Genomic DNA, 20,740 nt, shown 5'->3' with positions numbered 1-20,740 from the left:
GCTATCACCAGATCAAACCATGTTCAGCTGCAAGAATGAATGTTACCAGGTAGAGCAAAGTGACAGACTTGAATATTGCACACTTACAGCATGGCCATGGGAGGGAAACCAGCTTTGCCTTTGCCTCTGTTACTCTCCTGAGTCAGGAACAAGATGGACATCCAGTGTGAAGCAAAACATGCATGACCTGAATTGCACTGCTCTCTGTCCCTGCTGCTGCACCCATAACGAGGGAATCAAACTGCTGAAGGAAGGCGACCTGCTAACATTTGAAGAGTGAACAACTCTGAAAATAGCAGAGGCATTGCAAATGAGAAGCAATGGTTTTGGAATGTGTATATTAACGGCCTTGTCAGTACTCCAGGCCCAGAGCTTGTCTTTGTGCCAGTAGGAAGAAGGTGCAGAACTTACAGCCCTTAAATCTTGTTCTAGTAACACAACCTGGGGAGACAGGCAGTCCTGTGCTTGTCTGAGACAGCAAGGATAGTCAGAGGTACACAGAGTATAGAACTACTTACCTCTAATGACGTGCTGCTTGTTCTTGGACCAGTTTCAACACCTGCTTCACCATCTCAGCAATATTCCAGCGGGCAAATTCCTCACTGGCCCTCTGTGAATGCACTACAGAAGTGAGGACAGCTCTTCCCCTTCTGACTCTTTGACTCCTGCTGTTACAGAGTTTTAAAGGCTTTCAGTGGAAAACCAAAGCTAATGAAGAACTGCATCTAAATTTTAGTCTTCACACTTCTTTAATTGAAAAAAGTCTTTATCCTCGCAGAAAAGAAGTGCCATAAGATCTACAGCTTCACAGTATCAACCTTAAAGTGCTATTTCCTAGCAGTGGGAGCAGAGAAACAGAACTACACATTTTCTTCCCAATCCATAAGGCACCATAAGATTTCCTGCTCCATTCCACCCCTCCCCCCTCCAGTATCCTGAATGACCACAGAAGACAAAAACACAGCAGAGCAGGGCTTAAAGCATTAGGATACAACAGATAATTACCCCCCACCGTCTGCCACATTCCTATTTGTTCACTGTATCTGTATTTTTTTATGGCTGGTTCTTACCCAGGTCTGACAGCACAGAAACTTCTCCCATGTAACATTAACAAATGACACAATTTTAAAGAAGCTGCTTTGGCTTCTTTTAACGCACTGTGCTGTTCTATGGATGGTGTATAAATAGATCACCCAGTTTTCCTGCTGTCCATCTGCCCGCAGCACGTGACAGTTTCATTAGAAGCACCCAAACCATACGACTTCTGCTCAGGAGAAAAACCCCACCACCATGTGAGCAGTCAGAGCGGTTCTCCTTGCACGTACTCACGTACAGCTAACAGGGTTCTGCTGTGGAACAGATTCTTAGTGAGGATCAGGCTGCTGAGTGCTCTTCTGTTACACACACAGTGCATGGCACAAACACTTCATACAATACAGATTCAGTCACTCAAATGTAGGCCCTGAAAAACCAATATTGGTCTTAATAACGAAGTGCTGCATTGTGGAATGGCAAACCCATGCTAACATGTCTCGTTCAGTGAACTGCAGGAGCTGCACTGCTGTAAGATTAAATCCGTGGTGGATTATGTTTCCTCACAACTGGATTAAACCTACATTTCTGACCATATGGTTCAGCACTATTAAACAAACAGCAGCGTTGTTTGTACACGTGAAGCGAGCAAAGTTAAAAGGAGCTGCTTTCGCCAAGCAGAATTACAAAACCCCATAAAATAAATACTGTTTGTTTTTATTTCGTCCTTTTACAAAGAAAATAGAGGATTGAAAAGAACACGTACAGTCCAGCCAACGATCTACTCACACATCCGAAATTCCACTTTAAAGGTTCTCGTTGGGAAAGTCCATTTCTGCAAGCGTTGCCCCGGGCAGTTTATACAGAGCAGCTGCTGCTCAGGTTTGTAACATGGAGAAAGGCAGCCCTGCTCCGCAGCAGAAGGAAGGACGAGGTGCTGCCATGTGCTACACAGCTTCCTCCAGAGGAGCTTTCATGTTGGTGAAGCTAACGTGGAACACACAGACTACCTGAATGCCTTTACTTCAGTACCTCTGTTCGGGGTAACATTTATTTTCAGTTGTTTGCAAGCTTTGTGTACCACAAAGAGGTCGGGAACTCGGTAGCCATCGAGATTACATATAACTGCAGCACAGGTGATGTCTTCCACATTAAAGCACATAGTTTTAAATGGTAAGAAGCTAACTATACTTTGAGTTTTAAAGGTCTACTCATCAGAAACAGAGTACTGCAGGTATTTGCCCTCAGATTTCCTTTTGAAACAGGAAATTCATAGCACAAGCTGCTACTACACAAGGCATTGTGGGCAGAGTTCAGTATTTCTCGTTGCTTTGCTCCTACCTCCTGTAACCAACCAGGTCTCAATAGCAGTCCTCCTCCCTGTGCCTCCCCTCACTACAACGTATCACTTGATAAAATAAAGCTTCTGTAAAGACGACTTCTAGAAAAGCAGCAATACTCAAACAGAGACATTTATACAGACAAAAGAGGTGCTCTATGCGAGCAAAGCGATGGATGTCCTTTTTCCCCCTACATACCCTACATGCTTCATCCTGCCCCTCAGTCCTTCAGCCGACGTTCTAGCACTATCACCACTTCATCAAACGTTTGCAACGGACAGCGTTCTATGTACAGAAACCCATTAAAAAAGGATTAAAAGAAAGTTACATAGTAAACAGTAAAGAGTCATTTGAAGTAAGTTACACCAAAGAAGAATAGAAGTCACTATGAATGTATTTACACAATTGTTAAAGTACACAAATACAGTGGTAGTACAAATGAAGTGCTCTGATACTGGTTTCCAATACACAGGTTTATACAGACAGTCTAACGATGTCCCGCATGATGGAATTTAACTATTACGAAGGAGAAAAACTGCCCACAACTCAGAACAATTCTAGAAGTCTGCAATCAACTCTTAAGTATAGCACAGCAATCTAATGTTCCAGATACAGAGAGAATAAAGAGGCTGCTGCCTTTGCAAGTCCCTCTAGCAGTACATTATTAACCACAGATATTTACAAGGAAAGCACGGTGAAGTGTCAAACTGTTAAGATGGTAGTGCACATGCCTAACATAGCAAAGGTTACAGTGACTGAGGAAATAATTCTCTTATGCAAACTTATATATGGATCCAGCTCTTTAACTTTCCCACTACACTAGCCAAAACACACCGCCCTGTCAGACCCAGAGTACACACAAGCAGATACTCAATGTCCTGAAAACACCTGAAAACATCCAAAGGAAAATTAATTGTATTTAATCAGTGGGTCTTTTCTGGGGGAAGGAACAGTAAATTTATACACTTTTAAACAATTAAAAAACCAACATCATTCTTCCTATAACTTGGAAGGCCAGCAAGCCTTTAGCAGTTCAGGTTTTAAGCAGGGAAGAATTTCTTGCTATAAGTAACCTTAAACAACCCTTGTATGTGTATCTTCATTCCCAGCACGGAACCTCTCACGACTCCTGTGATAATGGCATAAAGAGTAATTCTGGTACTGTTTCAAGCACTACTTGGACAAAATACCTATTTTTGCATTATAAGACTGTTTACAGTGGCAATAATATAAAGCATTTCCCATATTTAATAAGGACATTTGCTAACAACACCTGCGACAGTTTTTTGGACAACCAAAGCGAGCCATCCATTCCTAGCTAATGATTCTAGAAATACTCAGCTTGAATACAGTGTGGAATTCAATATGGTACACACCTGAGTTTTAAAAACCCTCAGGATTTCACAGCAAGAACGCTTTAATTCCTTTTTTGAGCCTTGGCATGAAACAGAAGGTGTGAATCAAAAGTGTGTCTGGTTTCTGTTTGAACACATAGATGCTAAACGCGACATTCATCCACCCAAGTGGCAACATGCATTGTCCACTTGCAATACCCTCCAACCTAACCCACCCCAGAGTGCAGGAAACAAAATGGTACCAATAAAAACAGGATTTGAAACCATCCATTTAAACTCCAGTGTCTTTCACTTTGTTCTTCATATTCTTAACAAAAGAAGCTGATTTTCACCATTTCTCCTACACCGAGGCTCTCCTGCGGAGTCTTCCATTCTCTTTTATGCAAAAGAACATTAAGAATTCCTCTGTGTTACATGGGGAGGTAAAGCATGAATGAAGACATTGAACAGTAAAGTAAAACTCTTAACAGCTTTAAAAACTGTGAGAAAACCTTCTCAGTCAGCATGAGACAATACAAAGAAGTGAGCGGTTTAAATACAATCAGATGACTTTGATTCATTTACATGCTCCCTGCCAAACCAATTTCTTGTTTTTCTTAAACAAATTTCAAGTCATTGTCTTTAGTTTCGGATTGCTTGTATTCTACATTTTTTTTTAAATCAGAGAAAAGCAAGAGTTCTTTACAGAGAATTAAGCCAATAATTTTAGCAAAATGATACAAAAAACTTCCTTAAACCAAGTAAAAGATTTATAGTTACAGTGGAATAATAAAAAGGGGGTAAAGTCTGCCGCCTGTGGAGGGAAAACTGAAATGGCCATCCAGTAACAGACGGTCAACTCTGTAAACCATCTTTCTTCTCCAGCCCTGTTACCACAGGGTTCTCTTAAGGTCACTGGGTTTCTGGCAAGTGTCCTGTAATGGCAGCTGCTGGAGTCTGTCCATGTTCCTCCAAGTGCCTTTTAAGTCACATGGAGAACTCCAGTCGTATTGTTTCCACTCTAGTTCAGGGTATTTTTGCTAGTAAAGCCATTGATAACATAGGAGATCAGCCATGCATTATCTGCCCTCCATGGCAAAATAAATTCTCATCGGTGCACAGTGGACTGGAGAACACCGGTAGTTACCCGAGCAGGAATCTACCAAAGCCAAAAACAAGACAACATCAGCACAAATCCTTCCAGTTAACACAAAAGCGGCTCTCAATGTATTTTCAAATCATTTGGTATGAAAAGTGAGAATGTGAATTAATAATCCAGTGAGTTACATGGCGTTTTGCACCCACCTTCAGCTACACGAGGTCCCCTGTATTATCCTCCTTTATTAGAAGTTAATGGAAAAGTTACCTTTCCAGCCAGGAGATGCTTTGAAGGTAAGTAAACAGCACATAAGCATGCACAGAAGAAAGACCAAACCAGATGGAATCTCTACTGATGTGCAGAAATAGACTACATGAATAATAAAGCTTGGAAAAAAAAATCCCAGAGGGTAAAAAGAATATATACATAAATACATAAAACTCGATAGTTTTTCATTTGTCATTGAGCATTGCGTTAACTCAATGCACAGATTAATTCAGCTTGGCCTATTTCAGTAAACACAATATTATTTCAATAACATTTGTGCTGTGAAAGTGAAAAGCAACCACATATCACTGCAATTTAAGAAGCAAGACATATCTCAATAGCTGAATCATTAATCAGTATTATTTCAAGTTGGAAGCAGCTGCAAATAGTAACACATACAGTGAAGGCCAAACAATGCAGACACAGCCCTAAGCAGAACAGAACGTGGACTCCTCTCACACGGGTCTTTTCAACACAAAGCTGAATGTTTGCTTTTGTTTTTTGAATCAATTTTCACTTTTCAACCAAGCTCTGCTAATCAGACCTCAACGTGTTAAGCTGAGTTTACAGTTGGATCTTTCAATGTTAAAACAGCTTAAGAAGCAGTCTGTGCACAGTCAGCCAAGCACACAAAGCAGGAGGAAAAAAACAGAAGAGAACAGCAGGATTCTTCTGCAATTAGAGATACAGGATTAGTGCAAGCTTCGGCCTTAGAGAGGAAGTGAGGCAGCAGATGGAATCAGACAACAGAATTTACTAAGGAACAGAAAAGTCTCACGGCCTTTTATTTTGCAAAGCAAAGAAGGTGGTCTTGAAATACTTAGGAAAGCCTTCTGCTAGCAAAGTTCAGATTCTAACTGAAACTTGTTATTTCTGCGATGAAATCTGGTATTGCCAAAAGCAGAATGGACTACAAAGCTGAAAGCTGCACACAGCGAGGCAGAAACTTCTACTATGCTGAACAGTGGAAAGGAGCTCTAAGTACCCAAATCCAAGTCTGCCTGCCCCGAGATGCTCAAGTTTCAAATGATTCTCATTAGTATCTGAACATTTTTTAAATGACAGCTCATAAGGAATGGAGAAGAATATAAAGCAATGATACTTCCATAGGAGAACATTCCATTAATGACAAGACAATCTTTAGGTAATATAGTTAATTGATTCTTCACACAAGCATTTTGCTTTTACTGTTCAGAAGCTGATCTGCTTTTGAATAGATGGTACACTGCTGCAAAACGTTCCTGGAAAGACACATGATTCTAAACCATCTCCATTTTAGAGCTGATTATTTTAGTGCTGATGCTTGAGTGATTTTATGGACCCTTCAAGCCACTATTTTTGTCAATTCTGCTAAAAAAAAAATCCAAATGGAACAGCAGCAGTAATTCAACTTTTAGAAGGACATTTACTTTTACCTTTAGAGAAAAACAATGCTGCATCAAGCATCTGACTGGAAGGCATAGTTCAGCTATGAGATGCGAGAAGAAGCAAAGACTGATGTTTCCAAATGCTTTTCCCCACCCCAGCCAAAGCTTTGGTGTCTAAGGAGAAGGACTCACCCTGTGCTGCCTTCCAACGAAAGGAGACGAGCAGCTACTTGCCATGGTGTTCGAAAGGAATGCTATTCTGAGGTAGGGGAAAAGACAGCAATTTGTAACGGTTCCACTGCCCCAGTATATAAAGGTGTCTACAAATATCCATCCTAAATTGGCAGTTGCAAACTTATCTTTGGAAGAGCTCTGATTTCAGATTTCTATCAGACATCTCTACCATATTAAGAGATACGTACGAAGAACAAACCATTAGTCTGCAGAGAAAGCAGATATGATCAGAAGAACAACACAGAGTACGATGCCTACTAAGATACGTATATGGAGAAAGATTTGCTCATAAAGAGATGGAAATTGCAAAGGCTTTGGAAGTATGTTGCCTTTTCCCAGTGAAGTGGCACAACACTTCAGTTTCTTGATGCCAGTGTTGGCTGTGGTTTTCTAAAACTTCTATTTTCAAAGAGACCTGTTCAAATATTTCTTTCACTCCAGTCTCTTCTTCCAGATAAGGAGAGATACATCTGTTCCCAACAGGAATTATAACAGCTTTGATTGTCAGGTGCTGAACGTGCCACATTCAGGAGAAAAAAAAAAACAGAAAAATACTGAGGAACTTACTGTGCACCATGAGCAGCCCAGCTGAAGCAGGCTTTTACAGGACTGAACCTCTTGTGAATGGAAATGAAGGCCACTCAGCTGCACCTACACCCTTGGGATGATCCCTACATACTCACGCTTTTGTGATGCCGCCTGTGCAGTCTGGACTGACAGAACTGATTCAAAGCAGTGTTTATAGGAATCCTTGTGCCTTCTTCACTAAGTTTTTTATGTTTATCGACTGACTACGTATAGGAGACTTAGTGAACAACTCAGTCATACAGCTTAAGAGTACAAGAATATTTAAGCAACTGGTGCTATCTTCTGTTCCTATCACAACACTGCACTGAGGTTTGCTTTAGGTCTGAATATGCCACCTAGAAAGGAACCCAGTTCTTTCTTGCAATCACAAAGGGAACGGATGATCCTCTATGTCTTTTAGAAGCTGTCTCAGTGGCTGTCTTTGCTTAGACCTTTGCATCGCTCTTCACCAAACATGAGTATTTTAACTCTGAGCAAAACGTGCTTTATGTATATTTTCTGCATAAACTTAAGTTAGAACAATAACTGTTGTTGCCAAAACTTCAACAAAATCAAGGCAATCTTTCATCTTTCAGACAAACTAAAAAGACCAATGTGAAACCTCAGTGTACATCATGTTCTCCCAAGCACAATTTTCACAGCTCTTCTGTTAACTTTCAGTTTCTCAGCAGTTCAAGATACTGAAAACTGAGCTAGACAACATTCCAGTACCCATCTCAATGACACAAAAAACTTCCCTATTCCTGTTCATTACTGCATCATATACATATTCAAGGATGAAATTACACCCTTCCATTATGACATCACACTGACCTCTGCAACACCAAACTGCAGCCTCCTCAGCCGTTACCTATCACAGATAGAGTTTCCATACATGAGACAATGGGCTCCACTTCTTGATTATGATCAGATTTTGGAATGGTCCTTAATAGCCTGGCCATGCAAGTGGGATACTTACTATAGCTATAAAGTAAAATTGAAGTCAATCTCTCTTGCCTTGTCAATACGACAGGCCTATGGGAAATTGCTGAAGTTATATTCTGGTTGCATACTGTTATTCAGCTACCACTAATGGTCAGCAGCTGTTCAGTGCCTTGTTAAGAACTAAGGAAAAATGACAGGTGATGAATGATTAATTTAGCAAACGCAGAGAAAAACCAGACTAGGCTGCTATTATAAAGAAGTCAAATTCCATACTTGGAGTGATTCCATGCTTGGAGCAGAGTGCTCAAGGGTGGGTACAGAGATATGCAATCACACCACAAATTATATAGCTGGCAATTTAAAGATCACTCAAAAAACCCATCCATATTGCTAAACAATCTCAAAAGTATGCTTACTTCACAAGCTAGGCAGAATCAAAACCCATCTGCAAGCCCATTTGTGAGTCTCATACCTTACAATGCTTAGAAAAAAGCAACATATACACTGAGCTTCAAGTCAGCAATACAAAAAAAAATCTTTAAGATACATTCAGACTAATTAAGTTTAATCACCTATCACAGCCAAGCAGCATAATTACACTTTTATCTGTTACACCCCTGCCTGACTGGTAATAAAGTATCTGAAATTTGCTTAGAATGTCAGAGACATTCATACTTTACTAGGAAACCATCTTTACATTTGAACAAATATTCACGATCATGACCTCACAGAATAGCCAAGGTCAGAAGGGACCTCTAGGGATTATCTAGTCCAATTACACAGCTGAAAACGCAGTCAGCTGGAGCAGTGTTTCCAGCCCTCCTGTGATTCTGTAATCTTGAAGTTACCTGCACTGCAACCCAAGGATCTGAAAACTCACTGAGCTATTTTTCTAGAAATCCAAAGTAGCACCACTCTAATCCAAACCACCGACATCTTGAGCTTCAAGATCTTGAACAACAGCTAAATCCAGGCCCGCTGCTACAGGGATACACAGCACCATCTATACTTGGAGCCCTTTGATGTGGATATGCCTAAAAGCACTGAAATAGTTTTATAGTTGCCAATTTCTCATTTGGTTTTTGGCCTGTTTCTATCCCCATTATACAGCTGAGGGAAGGAATTCTCCTTCTTTCCTAAAAGCACTTTGAAATTGATTAAAAATGAAAAACTTCTTCAATATGAGTATTCATCATCTTTGCATTCTTTTTGCAACCTCATTCCATCTCATATGCTTTCATTTATTCCCAGAAAGAGAACTAAGTCAGCTACACACTTATATTTTACTAGATTCCATAATCCTTCTGCTGTCTGAATTCTTTCTCATTTACACTGTAGGCCATGATGTAGAACCCAGGCACAAAAAACTACCCTGCCCACTCAGTCTTCACTAGAGACACCCACCTCATCTTCATCTAAAAGAAAGCTCCAAATAAATTTAAAATATCATTTGCCAATCTTAAAATTCAGATCTTAAAATCAATGAGGATGATTTCAGTGCAGACTACAGCTACGAATCCCTGCACCATTTATAGTCCTGCCATCTTCCTCAGCTGAGCCTACTGTGACCTCTCTATCACTCATCTATGTGGCTTCTTATTCACTCAGAATTAAAGGACTGCACTACAGCATTTCTTGATTCCTGCTCTTTTCTGTTTTTTACCAATCATTTGTTATCTATTCTGCACCAATAATCTCTGTACCAACATCAGAAACATTCCAGCCAAATTTCAACTATTTATTCGAGTCAACATTGGCTGAAAAATCAGTATGAGAGCACAACAATTACTTTGTATGGTTACCTGCCAAATTAACCTTATCAAATAACACCCATTTTTCCATTAGACAAGAATTGTTTTTACCTGTGAAGTGGACATGCGAGAGGTGTCTTGTCGGCCTGTTAAGTCAGACGATGAGACATTGACTGGGGCACCACGGTGCAACCTCATACTCACTTTTCTTTCTCGTTCCATACCAGACACCGGTCGAGGAGATGTGTTGGCTGTGAGAAAAATTGCATTAGAATTTTCAGAATGAGGCATGTAATAAAAATGCAGTCACTGGAAAAATTACGCTGTTGGCGCATGTAAATTCTACAAGATCAAACCAGAGAAATCAAGGCTTTCATCTTATATTCGCAGATAACTCTAAGTAGCAATTAGCAGGTAATGAGTGTGTGTAATTACCTTCAATCTACGGAAAATTAAAAGGGAAAAACAAAAAACAATCAGGCCAGGCTGGATGTGACTCTGGGCAGCCTGGTCTGGTAGTTGGCGACCCTGCACATCACAGGGGGGTTGAAACTGGATGACCATTGTGGCCCTTTTCAACCCAGGCCATTCTATGATTGCATGAAACAAAAAAGTCCAAATGCTGACTCACTCAAACACCACTCCCATATCCTTATTTTATTTTCAAATTCCAATGACCAGGAACAAACTGCATATTAAAGCAGACTGGGAGGTGCGTCAGCCCATATATTTGCTTACTTACCAGCATGTGAAGTTGGGGTAAGAGGAGTAGGAGGAGCTACATCTTGCGTTCCCCTCAGCCTGCCAGAAGCAGTGGAGGGCAATCCACGCACAGCTGGGTTTCGTGTATGTCTCAGCCTCTCCTCTCGTTCTCTCCTTTCACGTTCAGCATCTTCAGCCCCTCTGCTTGCACCCTACGGGTCAGGACTAGTGAACAACTTAAAGGATTATTGAGCTTACAACTATACATTTGAATAAATATTGACAACGAAGAACTGAAGTTTGAGGAACTTGTTTGATAGGTTACCAATACCTTGGTAAAATTTCTTGAGAACTATCATAGATTCAGTTCATACAATCACTGGGATAGTTCAAATCGCTAATAAACACACACATACTGTTATGGCAATTGGACACTTCCTAAACTGTTGTATGTGAGATGTGATAAAGATCAAGACAGGTAAAAATAAGAAGTCAGCTACCCAATGTGGCAACTGCCTCAAAGGAAGCAGCTTAGGAAGCCTACTACACTGACAATCCTGTAACTACAACTTCGTCATTAAATCCCAATCTAAAGCCTCCTTTATGTCCTGCTTTTCTCTACTTCCTCCCTCCCCTCATTTTTAGGGCAACAAACCTTCTGGGACAGAACACTCTTAAGGTATCAGTTAAGAACCCAAAACTGACAGTGTGATTAAAAAAAATAGCATTACAAAAAATTGTTTTAGAAAGCCACACCAGCTACTCACAAATTTCAGCATGTTCCAGTCAAACACATAGTCATAGGAGAAGCCTTGTCTGTGGAAGAGGTTTCTGAATAACTGCCTTAGGTAGGAATAGTCAGGTTTGTCATCAAAACGAAGAGAACGGCAGAAGTTCAAGTATGTGGCAAATTCAGCTGTAATAAAAGAAAGCCTGTTTTTCTCCTTCAGCTTCATATTTGGTTTTTATGGCTCAGAATCATTAAAAAAATAACAACCACGACACAGAACCTCCCAAACATACAAATACTGACATAGTACTAGAAATCTACTGAAAGCAACACTACATCCCCCCTGCCAAGTATGGTCTGAAAAGAAAATTGTCTATCACAGATTAGGCGAAGGCTCCATTTATCCATAGCAGGTAGGACTGTGTTAGGAGGAAGAAGAAAGTTTAAAACTACATTTCAGCAAAGGAAAGATTTACTTGTCCTTTCCTTGCTCTGAATGTACTTAAACTTAATGTACACAGAATAGAATCTCTTTGCTAAAATACCAGCTATGCAGTAAAAACAGAACATTATTGTGTATTCAGTGCTCCAGAGATACACCAGTGTCAATCTACCAGCTCTTGACTTTAAGGCTTTCCACCTAAAATGATGTATTAATAATTCACATTAAGTAAGGAATTTTAGGCAACTGTTCTTGTGTTGTTTGCCATCTTGTCTGTTCATCCCAGAGGAAAGAAATAGTTTATGAGTAAAGGAACATGCACGACAGGACTTTTGGAACACTCAAAAGCTTTCATACATCCCTCACCATAGCTACAATTCTCATCATACTTAGCTAACACAGCACAGGGCAAGGAAAGAAGAGAGAGAGATCACTTCCTGAAAGGTGAACAATATTCCCTGAGGGTAACTAATACATTAACAAGTTTTGAAACATAGTTATTACTCTGCATGAATCAGAAATTCTTTTTTATTACTAGGGTGTAAACACCAAGAAAAGAAACTGAGCTTTGAGGGATGATGCCAGGATCTGGAGGGATTCTTACACCCCTCACAGATAATGGCCACGGTCAGGCTGGACTGGATGAACTTGGAATGACAATTCCAGAACAACACAATTGCAATAGATGCAAATGACTGTACAATCTGGTTTATCCAGAAAGAATATCCACACATGAAGAGATGGGAAGCTTCTCAAAAAGTTATTTGGCTGTTAATAATCATCCTGCCAGAATTTATGCATGCACACACAAGACAGTGCAGATCACATACACACACTATGCTGTCTTTCAAACTCAAGAGCACCACAGTGATTGCTTACTAATAGTTATGACAGAGGCTAAGTAGAAACAGCCTACGAACAGACAGATCCTGGTCTTGAAAGCACGGTGTCATTATTATGAGCATGCCCAGTTGTAGGAAAAAAGTCAAGAAGACTGTAAACAGGCTCCAAACACATTGTGACAGAGGAGCTAGAAAGCATAAATAAAAAAGACATACCACTAAAAAATGAATACATGGGCCTAGTGACATAAAAGAGCAACTTACAAGGATATCCTTTACACAAAACCTCAATGGGTGTAGACATTTTCTTTTCACTGATACGTTCGTATTTCTGTCTCTTTGTTGCTGCTTTCAGTCCCTGCCAGGGGAGGGAGCCCAGGTTAAAATACATCAGTACATAGCCCAAGGACTCCAAGTCATCTCTGCGAGATTGCTCTACAACAGCATAAAAAAGTGGACTCATTAGGTTTCATTATCTAGTGGGAAAAAACAGAAGACTGAGCAATAATGTGTCAAAAACCCTTAAAATACAACAGACAGATGAAAATCACTACATCTGTGTCAAACTCACCCAGTATTAGAAAAAAAAAACAAACGATCACACTTGCAATTATTAAAGAAATGTGTCAATTCCTTAGAATTACAAACTGAACCCCACCCCAAGAGGCATAAGTCCAAGCACAATGTGTCATGAGTGCCAGCAATAGGGTCTGTCTTCTATGCCCCAAAAAGCATCATCAACTTGCACTGAAAACACATGTATCAGCACTTGTGAAGGTTCTATTCATTGCTTTTCCCAGCTCACCAATTCCAAGATGAGTGTTGATGGATGCATAACGGGCAGTTCCTGTTAGGTTTTTGTTTTCACGATATGGGATATGTTGGTGAGTTCGGGCATCCCGGTACTTCTTTGCTAATCCAAAGTCTATGATGTAGACAAGGTTGCCTTTCTTCCCCAGGCCCATGAGGAAGTTATCTGGCTTCACATCTCGGTGGATGAAATTTTTCGAGTGAATATATTCAATTCGACTGATCTACATACAGACAGAGGACAAAAAACAATTGAGATATCAGTCATACCCTTTTCTCTCACAAAATCGCTAGCAATGTTATCACTACTATCACATCACCTCAGCGATAAGCAAGATAAAGACTTTTCTGGAAAAGGATATTAAAGTGAATAATTTAGAAAACAATAAATATATCTTCCCTGCAGCTCTTTCCCTGTGTCTATGTTACATTGTTTCTAAAAACCTCATTCAGAGTTTTTCCCCCCTCTAATGATACACCCTATTCAGCTCTAAATAAATATAAACAAAAAATGAAACAAAATACAGCTGGCCATGGTCACTCAAGACATTTTAACTAGCTTAACATGCTTTGCAGTCACAGGCAACACAGTTTCCTACCATTTGGTCAGCGAGTAACAAGACTGTCTTGAGACTAAATTTCCTTGAACAAAAATTGAAGAGGTCTTCAAGACTCGGTCCCAGCAGCTCCATCACCATGACGTTGTAGTCCCCTTCTGCACCACACCACTTAATAGTGGGGATACCCACTGCAAGATAAGGAAAGAGTTTATTAAGCATAATAACTTGGTTTATGAAGTTAGTACACACAGATCTTCAGGGTTCTTAAGGTGGACTCTAAGAGTCATTACTGCCAATGTTTGTATCCACAGTGACCCTTAATATTTTATGATACTTTCAAGCATTTTGAAATGAAGCATTTGATCCCTTCATAACTGGACCAATACAAAACTGGAACACAAGAGACCTGAAAATAGCTGTAGCCTGGTCCCCCTTCCCAGTCTTTATGTTTTTGAAAGCAGACAGTGGTTTTGCTGGATTTTAGCCTTAAGTGCTTTGCATGTAGAAACATTCATGGTCTCCAAAACAGCAATAAGGAGAAAATCAGAACCCTGAAAATAAAGACACTGACAAACCACTGAGTTTTACTGCTAGAAAAGGCTTTAGAAATGAAATTATTAGTTTCAAAGCCTACAAAATCCATGCAAAATACCACTCTTTCAGGTTACAATTTGGAATGCAGTTTCACCCCTCCTTCTTGCATTCACTCCAGTTCTGCGACATTCGCTGTTTGGTGAATCCCTACCAGGATAGCATTGCTCATGAGACATACTGTATATTGCTATACATCTAGATGGAAAATCAAAGTCAGCTTCACTTCATGGAGAAACTTGGGAAAATTGTTCCACAAAGAACTGAAAAAAATGCTCAGATGTCTTGAATTAAACCTGCCGATAGCCTCACTCTGAATTTCAATTACCTTTTCTTTAATTCTATGAAATTTAGAAGTGAAGAAATGCAGAAACACTTCTAGAATCACAGAATGGCTTGAGTTGAAAGGGACCTTAAAGACAATCCAGCTTATAATCACCAAGATTGTAATTAACTCATCTAGAATTTTCACTTATTTACAGCGAATTATTTTTATCCCAAATCCCTTTCATAGAAAAATCCTTACTTGGACCATTACTAAACTTCTGCCACCACCTACCCTGCACTGCTCATTCTGAAAAGAAGCTGATATGGCCTCTGCAAACCCATACAGGAAATACTTTACCCCTCATTTCATGCAGGCTGTTAATGAGACTTTTACATTGTAGAAATCTCAAACATGACTGATTTCTCCCGGTGAGCTAGGATAAATACCACACAGCTACTTCACTGCTGTTCTCTACCTACTAATGCCATCACATCTTACAACGCCTACTGCAAGGAAGTAGCTCAGATGCAGGAATGCTAGTGTATGAAAGAAAAAATGATCCTGAATTCACTAAGTCTAGAATTGTGCTCCTACATTAGAGCAAACCAGGTTAAGCCCTACCTCACATAAGAACTGAAGCACTGCTCTTCACCCTGCTCACTACTCAAAGAGCTCTGAACCATGAAATACTTACAGGTGGCAGATACATCAAATTAAAAATGGAAAGAAAAAAAAGCAACAACCCAATTTCTGTAGAAGGAAAATTTGCTTACCTCCACCCTGCATCATTTTGTAGATTTTACTCTCGATGTGGAGTTGAGGGTGTTTGGTTTTCACACATTCCAGCTTAATTGCAACCTCCTCTCCGGCAGCAATATCAGTTCCTAAAACAAGAAACATTCAAAGCATTGGTAAAAGTATTTTTAGGGTGAGTTTCCTTCGTTGAGACCGAAACAAAACAAATGACAAGTGAATTTTCAATGGCAAAGATTCAGAGATGAAGTCATTGCAGAATAGCAGCTTAAGAGAAAAGCATTAGATACTGTAAGTCAGGAAATCAACATCTGCTATCCTATACAAAATAAACCAAACAAACACAGGTGTGCTTTGAGGGGAGTCCCTCCACTTCCAGCTTGCAGTGCTCAGAATGAATGCTTTTTAAGTGTGGTGAGTATCCCTACCAACCCACGGAGTTCTTCTTTCAGAAACAAGGGGCCAAAACTGGTTTACTTCATCACTTCTGAAATTGAAACATCTATAGGGAAAAACTCATAGTCTTAAAAAAAATGGTAATGAGTCAAGAAAAGCCACCCATGCACAGCAGCACTACTTAAGATCTATAAGAAATAGGGTTTACTATTTCTGTGTGACACTTCTGAGCCATGTAGCCAGCTCCCTCCTTGCAGAACGCAGCTCTCTGCTCCATTACCTCATAGTTTAGGATCACACGAGTTGCCATCATCTGTTATTTGTTCTTATCTCCATTTCCAAAAGCCTCCTTGGAGGTCTGCTTTTTGTTAGCAAAGGCAGTCAGTGATCACACTACACACACTCTTTATGGCATCCAAAATTTCAGACTTCTGCAGTATTTTACTTTCTTCCAAGTGCTCTAAATCCCTCCTCATTCTTCACCTAAGTCATTTTTCCTGTTCTACTTATTCCTTGTTTCACTCATTTTCATCATTTCCAGCCCATTCTGAGGGTCACACACCATGACTAAGAGCTAAATACACTATTATCATTTTTTCTGCTTATCTACATTTCCCCCACAAGCTTTTCTCTATTACTGAGTACTAAGCCAACGTATTCAGAGCTACTATCACTGCAAAATCATCTTTGGATTAAAGAGCAACTTCACAGCGTTATCATCTCGTGGTATAAAGGCAGTTTAACACCTCATACCACAGATTTCAGTGACGTGCGCTGAATTTCCTCTGTTGTTTCACTGGCACGTCATTTGAAACTGACATCTTCCCAGCCTTGAAGTTTGCAATTAGTATTGGGGTACAAATATATTCACGCTGTTATTCAGCTGTGTTGCCTCAGATTTCCATCCATTCATTTACGATCACGCTGAATATCACTGGCTGTAACACACTGCCATAGAACTCAACCTGCATTAACAGAACCTTTTGCTCTACCCTCCATTTCAACCTTTAAAGCAATGTTTAACTCATGTGCAAAGATTCTGCTTTATGCCACAGCACTTGCATTTCTTGTTCACTGCCAGCAAGGTTAATTAGGGTAACACAAGCAGATCCATTACCTAAGGATCAAGTTCATTTCATCCTGAAACTACTTTATGAGCTATAAACCTATAACCTTCTTAATAAGTAATCAAAGCTCCCAATGAAACCTCTCCCATACGTTCTTCATATTTCCTGCAAGTCCTTGAGGAAACAGGTATGAAGAAGTCAATCTACAGGAGCACCCATGGACTTCTGCCTGCTGAAGTCTAAACATTAAGACCCTTTAAAGGAACACTCTACAGCCCAACAGAACCCAGAGTCACAGCCTTAGTGTAAAAACCGACCATATGAGCTTCTCCAGACAGCTCTTCTCTGTCTCTTAAACTTTAGTTTACAGCACAAAGACCACCTCTAAGAAAAGAGATGTAGTGAAACAGTCATGAAAACACTGTAATGTAATGACTGTAATGCCTTCATGACTCCTGTCTGTTTGACCTTGTGGGTGGAGCCAAACACAGATGCTTACCCTGATTCTTTTCCTGAACACTGCTCATCTTTGCTACTCTATAAGATATCTGGGCATCCATGCTCTTCTTTCTTCTAGATAGGAACCTCATAAGACGGAGGTACACTCAATTCTTCTTTCCTTTAAACTCCCTGTGGTAATTCATTCACCACAGCATCTCAGAGCTCTGTGCTACGGACCCTGTTATGCTACATGAGCCCAGAAGAGCTGTAACACTTCTCTCCCAAGCACAAAACAGATGGAAGCTTACAAACGTATTGAGAGCTATCAGAAAGCGATTGTACTTCAACCTATTAATCCTGAGCTCTGCAAGAATGCAAGAAGTGAACTGTACATGGCTCTGCCTTACTGCACCACCCGAACGACCAAGCAGAGCCTATTTGTTGTTAAACACATTTGGTTTAACCAGAAGCACAGATCCTTTAAGCCTCTGTTTTGCCACACAGCGGCTGGCAAAGCAAACCACCCTCTACAAAAGACCACAATATTTAAGATCTTGACACAGCATTTTCCCTTGGAAACAGATAACTGTGCCATGAGCTGGATCTTTAAGGCAAACCATTCTCTGCTAGCGGATGGCTCAGAAATCACCCTTGTAATGTGATGTAATTATCAATCCATGCTGGTTACTTAAGGATAAGAAGAACAAGATTCGAGGCACGCACAGTGCTCACAGTAAGAGCTAATTGTACATCGACACTGAGAATGTAGGGATAAAAAAGGACAACATCTGAGGATTAGGAATTCTTGCACCAAAAGTTGCAGGAATAAAGAGAGAAATACTGAGACCTGAAAGTCTTTCCTGATGTGGGCTGGATACATAATACATACATACAGATACATACAGATGAAACCATTTCCCAGCCCTCTTCCATACATAAGACAGTAACAACTGACTTGTTTAACTTCTACCCAGCAGTTAATCTGGATTACGAAGCATGCCTTTACTCTACTTGCACTTTAGAACTCTACTGGTCACCATTTAATTTAGAGAAGCCAAATCTTTAGTAGGAATACCTCAAATCACAGCAAGATTGTTCCGATTTTAACTGCTGCCTTAAAGCACTAATGGCTGCTAATGAAGATTTTGTGTGTCACCACGTTCTCTCATAGCACCCTTCATTCTTTTACACACAGAGAGCACAGATCCCATCACAACAACATGGCTGGATTCTTCATCAAGATGATATTATGGATAACCAGCCTTTCACGACCTGTAAGCAAGAAGCTTCAGCTGACACATTATTTCAGAAGACCAACTGTGCATTGCAACACAAAAAGGTACCATTGCCTACAAGAAAAATACATGTATGCCCTGTGTACACCACTAAATACAACATACATGAGCTAGGGATGCCTCCACTCTCTAGACATGTCCATTTAACCTACTTTAATGCCTGCAAGTTCCTCCCCTCCAGTTATGTGTTCTACTTCCCTATGTTACCTCCATTTCCAAACACCAAACGCTTGTTTCTATGTGGCAGCACAAACATCAGTATCTATAAAACCTATTTCTGTACATTGAATCCATTTTGTGCAGTTTGAGAGATTTAAAATACCACGACAACCTTCAATGCAGCCCATTGAACCATCAGCAGTGAGCCATTACAACACAGAGCAGGTAAAGGCACTTCTATCCCACAGTCTTCACACTCGCACAGAAATCACAGCAGTGATTGCGTGCCTTAAGACAAGAGGGCAGCGTTCAAGTCAGGGCAGAGCTGAGCTGTTCTCATTTTTATGGAGGATCTGATGCATTTTTTAACTTGTCATCCCTGAGTTGTGTGATATTTCTTTCAGGCCTTACAGCAGACAGCAACATCCCTGTGACAGCGATTTAACCCAGTGCGCTGCGGTGACATTTAATGCTGATGCTCGTGCTTCTTTCCCCAGATCTTTTCCCCTTTTACAGACAAATATCGACGCCCAAGGTCACCAACCACCAACGTTACGAGGCAGCCGAATCATCCAGGAGTCCAGCGCTGCCTAAATTAGGACACGATGCGAAGGGAACATCGCGCTGTGCCGGCACCGAGGCACGACGCAGCGTTGGCCATTGAGCTCCGTCAGGACGAGGTGAGGCCCCATAGCCCCCCCCGGTGGGTCCGCACTGAGCCCCGCTCCTTACCCAGGTAAATGTCTCCGAAGGATCCGCTCCCGATCTTCCTGCCCAGCCGGTACCTGTTCCCGACCCTCAGCTCCATGGCGGCGCTTCGCTTCGGCCCCGACCCGGTTCCGTCTCCCTTCCCACCCTTCAGGCCGGCGCTCTTCTATCTCACAGCCCCGCCGTTCCTGCCGCCATCGCGGCCCCGGTCCCGCCGCTCGGTGCTGCCGAGGAGAGCGACGCCGCCCTCGGAACTGCAGGGAAGGATGGACGCGGATTCAGCACAACGCCGAGCCCTCAGCGACTCCGGCCCCGAGCGGCCATACTGCGTGACCTCACTTCCTTAGCAACGGGGGCGGGGCGCGCTGCCTGGGGCGTTGCTGGGGAGCCGCCATAGTGTGTGACCTCACTTGGGTGGACTTCCGCTTCCGCCCACCATTTCCGCTCTCATCCGCCCTTCCCATCGCGCTCCGTAGGTCCTCAGATGACAACTGCGCGTGCGCGTCCTGCCCCTGACCTCTCTGCTCCGCCTGTCTCTATGGTCTCCGGTCCTCCAGGCAATAACACGCATGCGTTTAGAACGCGGGTAGTGGCGTCGCTTTGCTTTTACCGCTCTGCGCCGCCAGTCCTCCAAGATCTATGGTCATCGGTCCTCCAGTTTCCCAATGGACGCGGTCTACATTCCTCCAGTCAACAACAAATAACAATAACAATAACAATAACAAGAAAAGCAACTTTCACATGCAAAATTAAAAAATAAAAGAGTTCATCCCCGTGATAACGAGTATAATTTAGACCAAGGAGTTCTAAACAGAAGCAGTATTTCCTAATGCTGTGGGAAAAATTGAGATCACCCCACAGTCATTCCAGCCCTCGTTACTGTTGCTCATCACATTTGCTTTGCAGAGCAATATCTGGGCAAAGAATTGAGGCATTAACAGCAATTGATTGCTATGGGTGAGCAGATATTCTTCCTTAGCATCACTGGGGTTAATTACGCCGTAGATTTTATTTCCACAGACAGTATATACTCGTAATCC

At 41.2% G+C, this 20,740-nt stretch overlaps 1 protein-coding gene across 2 annotated transcripts; it reads right to left on the bottom strand.

Annotated features, from left to right (window-relative positions):
- Window positions 1-1,728: 1,728 nt before the first annotated feature.
- Window positions 1,729-20,056, bottom strand: CSNK1D (casein kinase 1 delta). 2 transcript variants are annotated; one of them, XM_015879652.2, is made up of 10 exons: window positions 19,725-20,055; window positions 15,655-15,765; window positions 14,062-14,210; window positions 13,458-13,686; window positions 12,917-13,087; window positions 11,406-11,554; window positions 10,679-10,850; window positions 10,048-10,187; window positions 6,632-6,698; window positions 1,729-4,865 (listed from the first exon to the last, which is right to left on the bottom strand). In XM_015879652.2, exons 1-9 carry the CDS (start codon window positions 19,798-19,800, stop codon window positions 6,666-6,668), a joined length of 1,230 nt encoding a protein of 409 aa, XP_015735138.1. In that variant the 5' UTR covers window positions 19,801-20,055; the 3' UTR covers window positions 1,729-4,865; window positions 6,632-6,665. The 2 variants fall into 2 exon arrangements, with proteins under 2 accessions (XP_015735138.1, XP_015735137.1); XM_015879651.2 differs by lacking the exon at window positions 6,632-6,698 and having other exon boundaries at window positions 19,725-20,056.
- Between the last annotated feature and the right edge of the window lie 684 nt (window positions 20,057-20,740).

The sequence above is a fragment of the Coturnix japonica genome, chromosome 18, assembly GCF_001577835.2.
Source record: "Coturnix japonica isolate 7356 chromosome 18, Coturnix japonica 2.1, whole genome shotgun sequence".
In the NCBI taxonomy this organism is placed as follows: Eukaryota; Metazoa; Chordata; class Aves; order Galliformes; family Phasianidae; genus Coturnix; species Coturnix japonica.
This window is presented reverse-complemented; position numbering and strand designations above follow the sequence as displayed.

What these genes read in the sequence shown, in the direction of transcription:
- CSNK1D (XM_015879651.2), bottom strand. Translation starts at nt 19,800, where the DNA reads ATGGAGCTGAGGGTCGGGAACAGGTACCGGCTGGGCAGGAAGATCGGG. An exon ending in TTTGTGTAAAGGATATCCTT is followed by an intron (nt 11,555 to 12,916) that starts GTAAGTTGCTCT and finishes CTTTTATTACAG; the next exon opens with CTGAATTTGCCACATACTTG. An exon ending in ACTGGAACATGCTGAAATTT is followed by an intron (nt 10,851 to 11,405) that starts GTGAGTAGCTGG and finishes CCTGACCCGTAG; the next exon opens with GGTGCAAGCAGAGGGGCTGA.